Source organism: Lates calcarifer, unplaced genomic scaffold, assembly GCF_001640805.2.
Source record: "Lates calcarifer isolate ASB-BC8 unplaced genomic scaffold, TLL_Latcal_v3 _unitig_1979_quiver_622, whole genome shotgun sequence".
Taxonomy (NCBI): domain Eukaryota; kingdom Metazoa; phylum Chordata; class Actinopteri; family Centropomidae; genus Lates; species Lates calcarifer.
This window is the reverse complement of record NW_026115892.1, coordinates 3,056-17,882: the sequence shown is the minus strand read 5'-3', so window position 1 is coordinate 17,882 and position 14,827 is coordinate 3,056. Positions and strand designations below refer to the sequence as shown.

Here is a 14,827-nt window from a genome sequence, read left to right as displayed (position 1 = left end):
ATCACAGAAACCAACAGTGAAAAATATGACAAAACTCACGTTGCAGCAGAAAATTTAGATACTAATCTTCTCTGTATCGTTCCCAGTTTAGAAGGTGTGTTTACATTTACTGTGAGCATCTAGTTCAGTATTTACAGGAGGGTCAGGACACATGAACTCTGCATCAGGGTTTCATGTCACACTGAAGTTTAACAGAACACATCAGCAGATACAACCCTGAGTCCTGATGGAAGCTTTGGTACAGGGACTTCCAGTCCCGGACTGGACTCACCAACCCCACCACAGCTCTGAACGTTATACAAATGTTTCATGAGCAGGAAGTGGAACCTGGCTGTAGTTCCTCAAACCGTCGCTAGATGTCAGTGTGAAGCGGCTCTGTGCAGGAGTTGGAGGCGCCGCTGCACGGACAGTAAGTCTGTATTTCAAATTAAAAACATGATCATTTTGTGGTTAAATGTATTGATACGAGTTGTGTAACGTTTTCCCTTTACACCAAATCATCCTCAACATCAGCAGCTCTCAGTTATATGCAGATATTCTCACACCAAACATGTCATAACCTTAAACGTCTCAACAGTTGTAGGTTGTTTTGTTTATCGGGAAACTTTCAAACATCGTCAACATGACTGATTAACTTTTCCTAAATCTGGAGATTATACTGATAAATTCGGCACTTGTACAATCCACAAACAGCGGCCATAAATTCAGTCAAACCGAAAAATTGTTTAGGTTGGTCGGCTACAACGGAGGAAGCTAGCATACAAACAAACTAACAACCAGTGAAATGTAACGTTTTTTAAGTCTTCCTGGAGAGATGGTCATATGCCGAATGTGTCTTAAGACACACACTGATGGGGGAAGTATCTCAAAGCCGTTTAAAAAACATCGGTTATTTGACCGTAAACAGAGTTATGTAAATTCACATGATTTTCAAACGGAGTCTGGCGAGTCGTTTCCCAACCCGCTGCCAAAAGCTGCTTTAATCGTATCATCAGTGCCGTGAACACAGTTCACCTAAACGATTCTGAAAATAATATTGAAATTTAAGTGTTCATTGAAGAATTATTTAATGCTGAATCACACTGGAAAAACTGTCTGACCACAAATCCATGATAAAAGTCATGTTTACTAACAGAAATGGGCATTAAAACCAGACAGATAAGCTTACATGTAAGCAGGCTGTGTTTAGTACAAGCAATGACCGCTCAGTTATTTAAGATAAAATTAGTTTGTTGGTCTCTGTTTGGCAATTTATACTTTTTAATCAGAGATTTATTAGTTTAGTTTTTTGCTTTATTTTGTCAGTCACAGTGGACAGAGGGGGGATGACATGCAGTGTTAAGGACTAAATCTTAATGGTACACACTTCACCAGGTGGGCTACAGCATCTGAAAGTCTGACTGGTGTTATGATTTTCCTGTGGCTACACTCTTGTGCTAGTGGTGTGTGTAGTGTGCAAGAGTCGCTGACCCACCCTGTCGTCGTGGAAATGTGAATGGTGGTTAAGTCTTCAAGAAACTGAAAGACATTCGGTTACCTTCAACTCCAAAGAGATCCTTCAAAGATCCTGAAAGATGACAGAAATGGATAACTGCCATAAAACGAGCTAGAAGAAAACAGAGCGATGGGAACCAGCAGGAAACAGATTCTGTAGTGATCATTTCATATCAGGTACAGAATCCAACACTTCCTCACTTTAAGATCTTGTTTATTTTACTGCTTTTATTAAGATTTCTGTTTTCATAAAAGTCGTTTCAGACCTGTGTATTGTGGTGTGGATTTTGTGGAGCTAACTTGTTGGACGAGGTAAAGTCAGTCAGGTTGTAGATGTCTGCAGGTCTGGAATGTTGTAAGGCTCAGTGATGTTTAATCTGTCGACTTCTGCAGTATCGTTCAGTTGTTCAGGCTTTTCCTGCCAACGTGGCGGTGTAAACAAACTGAATCACATGACGCCTGGAGCTCTGGAGAACCACTGGTTCAGTTTGTCTGTTCTGGGCCACTGTAGAAACATGGCGGCATCTGATTGTAAGTGAACGAAAACACAACTAATCAGTTTCAGGTGATTATACACTGATAAAAACAGACTTCTGTATTTTATGTTCCATTTCTGATCCCTGTCAATGTTTCACACTGGACCTTGAAAATAAGGAAAAACAATCTTATTGTTTTACATCTCTGTGGTCATTTTTATATCTTGTGTCAGAGTTACGTTTTATAATTATTTATAAATTATAATTATAAATTATAAATTATTTTTCTTTTTAGACCAATTTCCCAGAAACAAGTCTTTTTAAATTTTTTTGTGGCGGATGAAGGAGAAACCAGAGGAGAGGAGGCAGCAGGCTAAACTGCCTGTGGATGTGTGAGGAGGTGCACGTCCTCCTCTTCCTCCTCCTCCTCCTCCTCCTCGGTTTTTTATGAATGAGATTTCAGCACACACACAGAGTGATGTCAGGAATGAGCCCATCCCCCACCGCTGCGGGAAAAACCTCACGATCAGAGAGAGAGAGAAGCTTCCTCATGGTTCCCATGTCTCTCTCTCCCTCCCTCTCTCCCCCACCCATCTCACCCTGAGAAAGAAAGAGAGAGAGAGAGGGAGAGAGAGAAACCCCACCTCTCCTCCCTCCCCATCCCTTCATCCCCCCCTTCTTCACGATCTGGAGGATGAGTAATCCATCAAGGGAGGGAGGGGGGACGAGAGAGGTAGTGGAAGAATGGGAGAGAGAGAGTGGGAGGGAGGGATAGCAACGCAGCATCAGCATCATCATCATCAGTGAACGTGCAGAACGAGAGGATGAAAATTCAAAACCTTCCAGCTCCTCTTTCACTGCTGAGCTCAGTCACACGGGGGGATGGCTAATTCCTGAATTCTCACTGGTTGGCAACATAGGAAGGAACAACACATTTTGGGATTATAAATTCATATCTACTGGACATGGCTAATCACTGGAGTCCAGAAAGATAAAGAGAAAAACGCAGAAGAGTGAAGGTTTGCATTTCTGAACAGTTCACTCACATGTGGAGTGTAACTGACTAATCCCTGGAAGAGCTGGAGAACAGGCAGGCTTCATGGCTTGTTTAACTGGATGGTACCGGCCTAATTCTTGGATAGGAGTTGACTGAGTCATCCTTTGGATTGTGGGGGCAGTCTTCCTCCTGAACAACAAGCCTCCTCTTTGGATATTAAACACATCCGTGCCACACCTCCACATGTGGTGTTTCAGAGGCAGAGGATCTGGCTAATACCTGGAATCCTTGAGTCCCTGACTGCCCTTCATACAGCATCCCACTACCTGGACGTTTTCTATATCAAAAGTCCACCAACAGCCTCCTCCTGGGACCGGGTTAATCTCTGGATCAGTGTGTCTGGCATGTTCTGCTTCTGCCTGCAGAGTTCCCTGCTGAAGCTCCAGGCGCTGGAGGTGGAGGGGGGGCCCTCGCTGGGTCCATCCCCAGAGGAGAACCCACCTGCCCTGGGCAGCAAGGAGCAGAAGAGCCCCTGTGGCCCCGCCGAGCTCGGAGAGAAGGAGGGGAAGACGTTGGCTCTGTGCCACAGCGTCCCCACGGATGAGAACAGCCCACCAGGTACGCACACCTGTCCATCTGTCCACACCTGTCTGTCTGTCTACACCTGTCCATCTGTCCATACATTAAACATTATTTATGTTCAGACTCTGGATGTTAATTCACTTGGTCTACTTCCACTGTTTGTGTTCACACAGCAAATTCACTGACTGTCTTCCACATGGTACAGTAACAGATTCATCAGTGTGTTATTTTAGTAGTAACAGTCTCTCTGGTGAATCGGCTTATTTTACCCAGCATGCCACCAGTCACGCTGTGTGTGTGTTTGATGGCACGCCACCTCGTTGTTTCCCTGAGCATGCTGCTATTTATAACCTCAGCATACAGAAGTAAGAGACTGCAGCACGTGAGACACGACTGTGTTTCACTTCACTGCCTCCAAATCTGCCTCTACACATTTTACATCCCTTCACTCAGGTCGTGACTGTGCAACATACTCTTATTAAAGCTCCTTTGTACAGTTTCTAGCCTGTTGATTAAAGCATCATATTTTAATTCATATCCCACAAATGATCAACTGAAACGATTCGGAGATTAATCCATCTGTCAATCAACAAAAACTTCATCTGTAACTGTTTTAATTATCTGATTAAGCGTTTGAGGGTTTGGGTCGATTTTTGATAAAACAGCTCCAGTGTGAGGATTTCCTGCTTCTGCAGGAGGTTGTTGAGTTCCTTTAGTGGGTTCTGGTTGCCACTGAGGAGGGTTTAGTGGCCCCTTATAAGGTATTTGTTGCAACTGAGGAGGTTCCAGAGGTTCCTTGGGGAGTTCTAGTAGCCAAAGAGAATCAGTGGGTCCTTTAGCTGGTTCTAGTCACTGGGGAGAGAAGGTTCAAGAGGTCCTTTGGATCGTTCTAGTTGTGGATGAAGAGTTTGTTTGTTTTGTGCTAGGTGGTTGAAGCGATCTCTAGAAAGTAACACCAACATGATCCACAAGAAAACCCAGTGGTCTTTGTGTTGTTTGAGGAAGACTTAAGTTTCACGTGGATACATCTTTGATGTCATTGTCTGGTCATTGAGGGAGGTTCTTTTAAAACATTCTGTGTTGGTCATGGAGGAGCGTAGTCCTCCTTCAGGTGGTTGTTATAAATCTTGATGGTCAGATTTTTTGTTATATCTATTAATCTTCCACTGGTGTTTTATGGCTGTGACTTATTCATGTTTTCATCTACCTGTTTAATTGTATGCGGTTATTTTACTCGTGCAGACGTTTAACAAACCACACCTTGTGTCTCTGCAGAGCTGCTGACGGTCCTGACCAGACCTCCTCAGTCTCCCAGACACCAGCCGTTAGCCACCATCCACCCCAGCCAGCAGCCCCTGACTCCTGAAGGAGCGCTGCCCCTGAGCCCTCACCACTCACCCTACTCCCCACAGAGGAGCAGCCCCGGAGGGGAGGGAGGAGGAGGAGGAGGAGGAGGAGGAGGAGGAGGAGAAGGAGGAGGCGGAGCTCTGCTCCAGCTGCTGGCTGGTGGCCCCAGCCCCCTCCCCTCCCCCCGATGCTCCAGCCTCAGCCATAGCCTGAGGTTCAACTCCGACCCCGACACTGCACCTTCACCGCCCTGCAGTCAGCAGTACATACTGTGAGTCTCACCTGTCTGTCCACCTGTCCAACTCTCACCTGTTGGTTTGTCCGGTCTGTACTGTACCGGTCCGGTTCAGGACTAAGAACCATTTGGTCTTTACTTGGAAATTAATTTGAAACTTTTGGTTTTAACACAGGTCTTAGTATTACTCATTGATACTGATCTGCAACCAGAGTTGAGCTTGTTGATCCTGAACTGGACTTGTGTCTGTTTGGCTTGTGAACTAGTTGAACCTCATCCAACGTCACAGGTCTTATAATACTACCACTACTACTACTACTACTACTGCTACTAATAATAATAATAATAATAATAATAATAATAATAATAATAATAATACTAAAACCCTTATCCTGCTGATCATCCATATCCGTCGACCTGTCAACCTGACTCATATGAATGTTTTTATCGTGAGAACATTTTGGCTCTATCACCCAGCCCAGAGTCAGGTCAGCAGCAGCTCCACAAACATCCTGTTACATGATTTTTGGGTGTTAGAGAATCTGAAGTGAAATCCTGTCAGAGTGCAGTCTGTCCTGCTGCAGATGCTTGACCTCTATGAGTCTGCTGCATTAATACGTCTTATATAATCCGTCCTTCATCTTCCTCTCTTCTATTTTCTGACCCACAGCCTGAAGCTGAGGGTCCAAATGTGTTTGTGACCCAGTTTATGGTCTTTATGTCTCTGCTGCCTCTCTGAATCTACTTCCTGTCTCTGTTCCTTCATCTCATCTTTATTTGTCCTTTCTCACTGTTTTTAAAGAATAAACCTGGTGAGATGAAGTTTTTCTCCAGAAACAGTCAGACTGAAATTAAAGAAAGATAAACCAGATTCAGAAAGACAATCTTCTTCTTCTTTTTAAAATCCTGTTTTTCTGTCTTCAAAGTAAAAGCCTTTTATCTGCTCATCACAGTTTGACGTTCAACATCAGGTGAATCCGTCTGAACCTGCGTCCCTGTGTTTGTGTCCAGGTCTCGGGGTCGGGGGGACAGGACAGAGGGATCGGAGGATGAGTGTCCCCCCTCCATCCCCTTCCTCACCCGTCAGATTCAGACCCTGAAGAGGAAGGTTCGCAGGTTTGAGGACCAGTTTGAGCAGGAGATGAACTACAAGGTAAATATAGAAGAAGTCCAGTCTACAATCAAATCCAGGACCAGGTCCAGGTCCAGACTGAGGATTTAGGCCAAAACTAGAATATTACCAATCACCAGTTTTAATTGATGATGTGTGAAAATTACACTTTATTTTTAATTCACTTGTATTTGTTAACAGAAAAACTACTGCTCAAATTCAACACTGTTAAACAGTTGTTGATGTGTTTGGGGGGAAAATGGTGTTAACGTGAAGAAACGTATATTATAACTGTTCCGGTTAAATCATTATCAGTCAATGATTTTAAGATAATTTAGCCCCTGTAATTTATCTGTGGTTATACAGATAAGGAATGAGGAGAAACACTTTATTACATTAAATTTTTAATTCTGTCAGAATTGGATTTAGTCATGTTTAGATGATGTTTGTCAAGGTTCAGAGTTTTTGGTTCTTTCACTCAAATCGTATCTTTGTTATTAGTCATTAATATATTTATGTATTGCATGTTTTTTCTAATATTGGCACATATAATTATTGGTTTTTCTTTTTATGTATTTTCTTCTGCTAAAGTATGTTTGTCTTTTTTCTCTGATAAATTAGAAGTTTAGATATTTTTTCTTCTTTATTTACAATCAGAATATAAAGACTGGTTTCTAACAGAATCTAATGATCACATTAATGTTTATTAAAGTATCTGTTAACAGCTCGGACACTGCAGATGATTAAGAACAACACAGTAAAACAGCTTTAAGTGGAATCTGCTTTAAGGCTGTGGTTTAAGACCCAGAGTTCTGGGCTGATGTGGATTTAAATCACCTTTTAACTTTTTCTCTTCCCTTTGTGTTGAGATGTTTTTCGTTTATTCTAATGTTTTTGTCTCTTTCTCTCTCTCAGCCGTCTCACAACGATAAATATTCAAACCCAGAGATGGTCAGAGTGATGAGTGAACTGGCAAAGGCTCGCAAAGAGCTCAAAGGTAAAATAAAAATGTTACCTAATTTTACTGATTTTACTGATTCTACTGTCTCTGCTGCCCCAGAACAGAGATAATAATGTTTTCTCATTAAAGCACCAGAAGACGTTTAAGTCCTACATGGACAAAATACAGAGTTTTGGATCCTGGAGTCTAAATGTTTGAAGGATATTGAGATGAAAGTGTTTGTCAGACTGGAGTAATGAGAAATAAAATCTTAGATGATGATATCCAGGCAGCTCATAAAGGTTGGAATCTTAAATCCTGATATCATCACACAGGATTTACTGACATGTTTCAGAGATTACAGCTGACTGAGCATCTGTAATGGCGAAAATGAAAGATGTGTGTGCTGTGTTTGTGTTTCTTGCACTGTTAACGTGTGGTTGTGTGTCTGTTGTGCAGAGCTGAGACTCAGACAGTCGTTGTTTGAGTCGAAGGAGCAGGACGGTGCAGGAAGCATCTGCAGGTAACATCAACACACCCACACATGGACTCAGTGTGTTCTGTCACAAGTGTGCACGTCCTCTTCAGATCCATCAGTGTTCATGTGTCCTGCAGGTACAGCTCTGGGCAGCAGGGGGCGGCGGAGCACAAACCAACCCTGGAGGAAACGGTGGAGTCTCTGTTCAGACGACTGAGGGAGAAAAGACAAGCTCTGGGTCTCCCCGACAACATGAAGGTGAGTTTGTCTGTATATATATATATATATATATATATATATATATAATATAAAATGTAAGTTTAAAAAAAAAAAACAGACCTCCTCATCAAACTCTGTTCATTTTCTTCTCTGTTTTATTCACCCTCTTCCTGTTCCCTCGTCCCAAAGTCAGTGTGTTTCTGGTTAAATGTGCTGAAATAAGGTCTGTGGTTTTAACACAAGCTCAAGACATTTTCAGGTTTGATTCTCCGACATAAAATGGGTCAGTAAATCCCCCACTCCTGATGTTTGAAGCTTTTACGTGTCTTAAAAAAGGCAGGTTGCTAACGAGTGTCTAAATGAGACTACAGAGGTTGTCGGGGACGTTAACATGAAAACCCATCTACTCACCAGTCCACCTTTACAGCCTCGTTGTGTTTCTACTCACGCTCTTTCAAACTCTCACTAACTTTCTAAGAAGAAAGGCTTTTGTAGAAGAGCTCAGAGCTAAATGAAATGACCAGTTGGAAGCTTTGTGGTGGAGACGTTGACGTCATGTGACCGTGGTGGAGTTGGTTTATAGCCTAACATTAGCTTCTTACTTCTGGAGGTTGGATTTAGGCTTCAAACATCAGAACAGTGGTGTTCATCTGTGAAGATTATCTGATCAACTAAACCTGGAAGGATCAGAAACTTTAGCTGCTCACTGTTTATTTTCTGGAATAATCCAAAACATTATGAAATAATCCCATTGTCTTTCTGTGGAGGAACCAGGCTGATGCTAACTTCAGGTTGGACTACAGAAACACATCATCACTGCAGGACTGTATTTATTTTTCTCTTTAAAGGTGCTATGTTTTTGCTTTGGCTACATGGCTAACATTAGCATTAACAGCTGTTTACTCTGAAGTCTAGAAGAAGTGTTTTAGGTTAAGGATCAAACTTCATTCCTTGACTCACCAGCAGCTGCCTGAGGTGGAAAATAACACCAGTGTTTGTTTCTGTTTCTGTCAGTTATATTGCTAATGTTGGCTACGTAGCAAAAACTTACATATAACATCTTTAAACTGAGAAACTTTGGCCACAAATTTCCTTCAGTGTGATTCTAACATGAATGCATCCTCACCGAACTCTGTTCATTTTCTTCTCTGTTTTGTTATGGTTTGATTGCAGGAAATGAAATTCAGTGTAATGTCCTCTGAAGTGATGGAAACGTGACTTTGTGTGTGTGTGTGTGTGTGTGTGTGTGTGTGTGCAGGAGATGACTCAGGCTCAGATGGTGTTGGAGAAGATCACTCTGCAGAAATGTCTGCTGTACTTTGAGAGTCTGCACGGTCGACCGGTGAGTCTTCATGTGCAGTTTAACAGGTTAAATTCTATCAGTATGAAGAGAATATCATGTTTCTGTGGAGCAGGACTTTGGCTCTAAAGATGTCTCCAGGTTGTATCTGGATGTCAACAAGCTTCTGTCTTCACTGACAGATACTGACATGTCTGTTTATCTGTCAGGGAACCAAACAGGAGAGGAACCTGGTGAAGCCTCTGTACGACAGATACCAGATGATCAAACGTTTGCTGTGTGCCAGTCCGACCATCACCACCATCGTGAGAACACACACAATCACTTCCTATTCTTTGGTAACAGTTATCACTCTGTTAGTGTGCTAACGTTAGCGCTCAGACAGAGTGATGGGTCATTTCCATGATCGTCTCCGCAGCACTCGGCTTTAGTCTAACAGGGAGTTCTGCAGACAGCACCAGGCCTGAGGCAGACAACACACAAAGGAAGCCACGAGAACTAACTCATCATTATAGAGTTTTAATGTGACTTGACTGAGTCTGCCATGTTTCTGTGTCATGTGACTGATTCTGTCCCTCAGGAGGAAGAGGACGGATCTGATGAAGACTCAATGAGTTCGATCACGGTGGATGAACCTCCTGTGCCGCCTCCTCGCAGAGCGACCCGACCAGCAGCCGCCGAGGAGGACAGCGACCGGGACAGCGACCCAGCCTTCGTGTCCCCGATCGACGAGGTGAAAGGCGTTCGTCAACAGCCTGCCCTGACCACAGCCAACCTGCACGAAGCCTCCAGGTCTGTACGAGTCCCACATCTCAGATCCACCTGAACGTCATGATGTCACATTATACTAAGACTGTCTACATTATGATTGACTTTTTCATGTCTTCTCTTCTATGACATTTTTATCATGTAGTAAAATGTTTTTCTGAGTTGCCTGACTGTGTCATACACACACCAGATACATATACACAGATCCATTTCAGTTCTTTCTGTCCTTAACCTCCACACTCTGTCTCAGGTCTCAGCTGCTGGAGAGTCTCCGTGAGACGAGAGCAGAGAAGAAGAGCAGGCGTAAAGCTCTGAGAGAGTTTGAGGACCAGTTTTATCGTCAGACTGGAAGGTGAGAAACAGACCACACCTGGGGTCTGAATCTGTCAGCAGCACAAAACTTTAAAACCTCAATGACAACAACTTTAAACCTGTCAGCACAGGTAACAGGTAAAATAAAAGGGCTGAGTGCGCCTCCTGCAGGATGAAACATTATGACTTCTACTGCTGGAGCGGAGCAAATATTCACATCCTTGTTGTTTTCCCGCCTCTGAGGCACTGACCTGTGTTTCTTTACAGAATCTGTCAAAAAGAGGATCGCACTCTAATGAAAGAAGAATACCAGGAATACAAACAGCTGAAAGCTAAACTCCGGCTGCTGGAGGTCCTCCTCAGCAAACAGGACGTCACCAAGGCTATGTGAGAGGAGACAGAAGTGAACATTTGTAAAAAGTGTTAATATTCCAGCAGAATTTTATGAACAACAGAGAACAGACATCTCTCTGTACCCGTGTAAACCAGCATCGGTGTTTGTCTATCAGCACCTTAAAGTCTGAATTCTTTTCTACATTTCCTCCAGTCTGGAAGGAAAACTCCAGAGGTAGCCCTAAACATCTCTCTTCCATCTTGGACCAAAACATTTTTAAACGTCTTTGACTATGTGTCAGACTGAAAGCACTTTAATCTGTCAGTGGCTGGAGGACAACGACAGGACAAACTCACAGCAGCTGAACCACAGCTCTGCTTCAAACTGATGACGCAAGTGTCATCAAGAGGTTTAGCTCTTTGGTTTAGTGTCTTGTTTGGACGACTGGAAATGTTTGGGGCAAAGATGCAATGTACAGTTTATTGTTAGTGCTGTGTCCTTGAAAACAACAGTAATGTGGAGAGATGTGTCTGCACTTTAAAAGGGAATTTATTCTTATCCAGACTCTCCTGTGGCTCTGGTGAATGTTGTAGAAAGAGCTCAACAACCAAAGGACAAAAACAAATCACCTGACAGGTGAAACGTGATGTGTTCCTGACACCTGTGGTGAAATGTGTCTCATCCACGTCTCTAACGTGTCTGATGGTTTCTTGCCCTGACCTGTTGAACTCTCAGTGCATGTCAGTGTTGATGTTCTGACCTTATTCATGCCTGACACTTAGACATGGATGTGATGATAGAAATGTCCGTCTTGTGTATCTGTAGTTTGCATCACAAACTTCGATACAGAGGTTGATATAAATATTTTTGCTATGAAGACAATTTTGTCTTTTTCATTTTATTGAGGATCAAATAAAGTAAAAACACAAGACGCACACTGAGGCCAAACGACAACCTCACACACTGTTCCCTAAACTCACAACACGGGAACGAGATGGGACAGAGTGAAAATCTACTTCCTGTCAGCGTTGGTTTCACAGGCTGCACAAGACACAACTGACGTTTTTCTAATGTTGTTGGCTTGTGTATGTCGTCATTGGTTGCGTTGTGTGTCGTCACCGGTCATGACCTTGTGGGCGGAGCTCAGAGGCGGAGACACGAAGCCGGAAAAAGATTTAAACCAGCGTCTGAACCGTCGCCTCTGTTTGTCAGAAATGTGTGAAACTAAATCAGTGAAGAAGCCCGGATGTTAAAACAAACTGTGGAGCTGCTGTTTGTCGAACATGAATGAGGCTGAATACACCTGTGAAGGTAAGGTGAACGAGTGAAGTAGCTACTGGCTAGTGTTAGCGTTAGCAGCGAGCATTAGCATTAGCCTTCTTTTGTAAAAACTTGTTTTGATCTTATTCCCATTTTCAGAGGTTTTTATCCCGTGGGTCAGAGTGTGTGTGTGTTTCCCTGACATGAGTTGTGGAACCCAACAAGGTGAAAACAACGAGCTCCTGAGTCTGTTTAAATCTCTGCTGTGTTTGTTTACAGTCACGTTACCGACATTTTAACGGTTTATATCGGTCTGTCGTGTCGGTGTCACCGGTTTGTGTCTGTTTGTGGTCATGTATCATATTGTGTCTGTACCTGGCTGCTATACACCTGGATGTCAGCGTTAGCGTTAGAATTAGCTGTGTCTTTAATTGATGCCTTTGGGGCTTTCTATTTGTGTGGGTTAAAGTGTGTTTGTGTGACATGAGCTGTGGACGGTGGGAACTGTTTAGTCTGTTTGTCTGATTATCATGTCCATAATCTCAGAGACATTGTCCGCGATCGCAGAGTCTTTGTGCAATGAAGACGTTCTGTGAGACCAGGACAGAGGCCTCCAGGTAATTCCCAAACAGCTTTACATCAACTGTCCAACACACAGCACTGACATTAGACTGTTTATATTCAGTAGTCAGTATATCAGAAAAATTTAATAAAAGAAGTAATCTGCAATATAAAAAATAATGTATAAGTAACCTGTATTAATAGAAGTAATGTAAAAGTAATTAGCAACATCAGAAGTAGTATGAAATAATTCACAGTATTAAGACATCAAAAACTGTCAAAAAAGTCATAATGTAGTAAGACATTTAAAAAAAGTCATAGTATGATGTCTAGACCGTACTCGGCATCTGGCGACAGTGGCAAGAAAAAACATTCTTTAAGAGGCAGAAACCTTGAACAGAATCAGACTCAGGGTGGGCGGCCATCTCCCTCAACCACAACCACTCAACCAGAGTGGTATAGTGAAGTATCAAAAATGTTGTGGAAATATCATAGTATAGTAAGGCAAGACAACGTCTTAGTATGATAAGGCATAAACATGTTTTGTTAAATGCTCTAGTTCAGCTGTAATGTTGAATATTTCTCTGTGTTTTCATGGTTAAACTGTTGATGAGTAGGTAGTAGAGTACTGATCATTTTCTTTTGTATGCGTCTCTTAGATTTCCTCCAAGTGTCAGCACTTCATCCATGACATCGTCTATGATCGCCGAGACGACGTCTTCGATCGGAGAGACATTGTTGAGGATGAGGGAGACATTGTCCACGATCAGAGACATTGTCCATGACTCGTGGTGACCTGGTCCCCGATAAGTCGGCATTGCCGGCGTTCAGAGAGACATTGTCGATGATCGCAGAGACTTTGTCCATAATCTCAGAGACATTGTCCGCGATCGCAGAGACGTCGTCCATGATCGGAGAGAGTCTACGTGCAATGAAGAAGTTCTTTGAGAGCAGGACAGAGGCCTCAAGGTAATTAACAGCTTTACATCAAGTGAGGCCTCAAAAACTGTCACAGTAAGGTGTCAAAATGATTTGTGAAATGTTGTGGTTGAGCTGTAATGTTGGATATTTCTCTGTGTTTTCATGGTTAAACTGTTGATGAGAAATAGGTAGTAGTATATTGATCATTTTCCTTTGTATGTTTCTCTTTGATTTCCTCCAGCTGTCAGCACTTCGTCCATGACATCGTCTCGAGACGTCGTCCTCGATCGGAGAGACATTGTTGAGGATGAGGGAGACATCGTCCGTGATCGGAGACATTGTCCATGACTCGTGGTGACTTGGTCCCCGATAAGTCGGCATTGCCGGCGTTCATGGAGACATTGTCGATGATCGCAGAGACTTTGTCCATAATCTCAGAGACATTGTCCGCGATTGCAGAGACGTCGTTCACGATCGCAGAGACATGGTCCATGATCGGAGAGACATTGTTGAGGATGAGGGAGACATCGTCCATGATCAGAGACATTGTCCACGATCGCAGAAACCTTGTTAAAGACGAGAGAGACATTGTCCCATGCTTCGCGGAGCTCTGCGCAAGAATCGGTAGAGACACTGTGGTTCCTCGATTCGACGGCATGACCGCGTTCATGGAGACATTGTCGTTGATCTCAGAGACATTGTCTGCAATCACAGAGACATTGTTCATGATCACAGAGACTTTGTCCATAATCTCAGAGACATTGTCCGCGATCGCAGAGACGTAGTCCACGATCACAGAGAGTCTTCGTACAATGAAGAAGTTCTTTGAGACCAGGACAGAGGCCTCCAGGTAATTAACAGCTTTACATCAAGTGAGGCCTCAAAAACTGTCACAGTAAGGTGTCAAAAAATATCATAGTATAGTATATTAAGGCATCAAAAACACTTAAAAATGGTCAAAAATGTCATAGTATAGTATGGCATCAAAAATGGTCAAAAAATGCCACAGTATAGTAAAGCATCAAAAATCATCAAAATATGTTATAGTATAGTAAGGTGTCAAAAATGGTCCAAAAATGTCAGTATAGTAAGGTGTCAAAAATCATCAAAAAATGACATAGTATAGTAAGGCATCAAAAATCATCAAAAAATGTCATAGTATAGTATGGCGTCAAAAATGGTCAAAAAATGTCATAGTATTGTATGGCATCAAAAATGGTCAAAAAAGTCATAGTATAGTAAGGCGTCAAAAACCATCAAAAAAATTGAAAGTATAGTAAGGTGTCAAAAAACATAAAAAAAGTCATAGTATAGTAAGGCGTCAAAAATCATCAAAAAACATCATAGTATACTGAGCATCAAAATATAGTCAGGCATCAAAAATGGTCAGAAAATGTCATAGTATAGTAGGTCAAAAATCAAAAATGTCATAGTATAGTAAGGTGTCAAAAACCATCAAAAAATGTCATAGTATAGTAAGGCATCAAAAATC

The 14,827-nt window shown here is 42.5% G+C and overlaps 1 protein-coding gene across 4 annotated transcripts; it reads left to right on the top strand.

The window, feature by feature from the left end:
• Positions 1-301: 301 nt before the first annotated feature.
• On the top strand, positions 302-13,713 carry LOC108891502 (protein FAM13C). 4 transcript variants are annotated; one of them, XM_051067746.1, is made up of 15 exons: positions 359-409; positions 1,285-1,671; positions 1,888-3,585; positions 4,825-5,167; positions 6,143-6,284; positions 7,158-7,239; positions 7,642-7,705; positions 7,798-7,918; positions 9,138-9,221; positions 9,389-9,484; positions 9,760-9,971; positions 10,198-10,299; positions 10,527-10,646; positions 13,074-13,383; positions 13,577-13,713. In XM_051067746.1, exons 3-14 carry the CDS (start codon positions 3,372-3,374, stop codon positions 13,207-13,209), a joined length of 1,716 nt encoding a protein of 571 aa, XP_050923703.1. In that variant the 5' UTR covers positions 359-409; positions 1,285-1,671; positions 1,888-3,371; the 3' UTR covers positions 13,210-13,383; positions 13,577-13,713. The 4 variants fall into 4 exon arrangements, with proteins under 4 accessions (XP_018544176.2, XP_050923701.1, XP_050923702.1 ...); XM_018688660.2 differs by having other exon boundaries at positions 302-409; positions 1,441-3,585; XM_051067744.1 differs by having other exon boundaries at positions 334-409; positions 1,375-3,585.
• Positions 13,714-14,827: the final 1,114 nt, after the last annotated feature.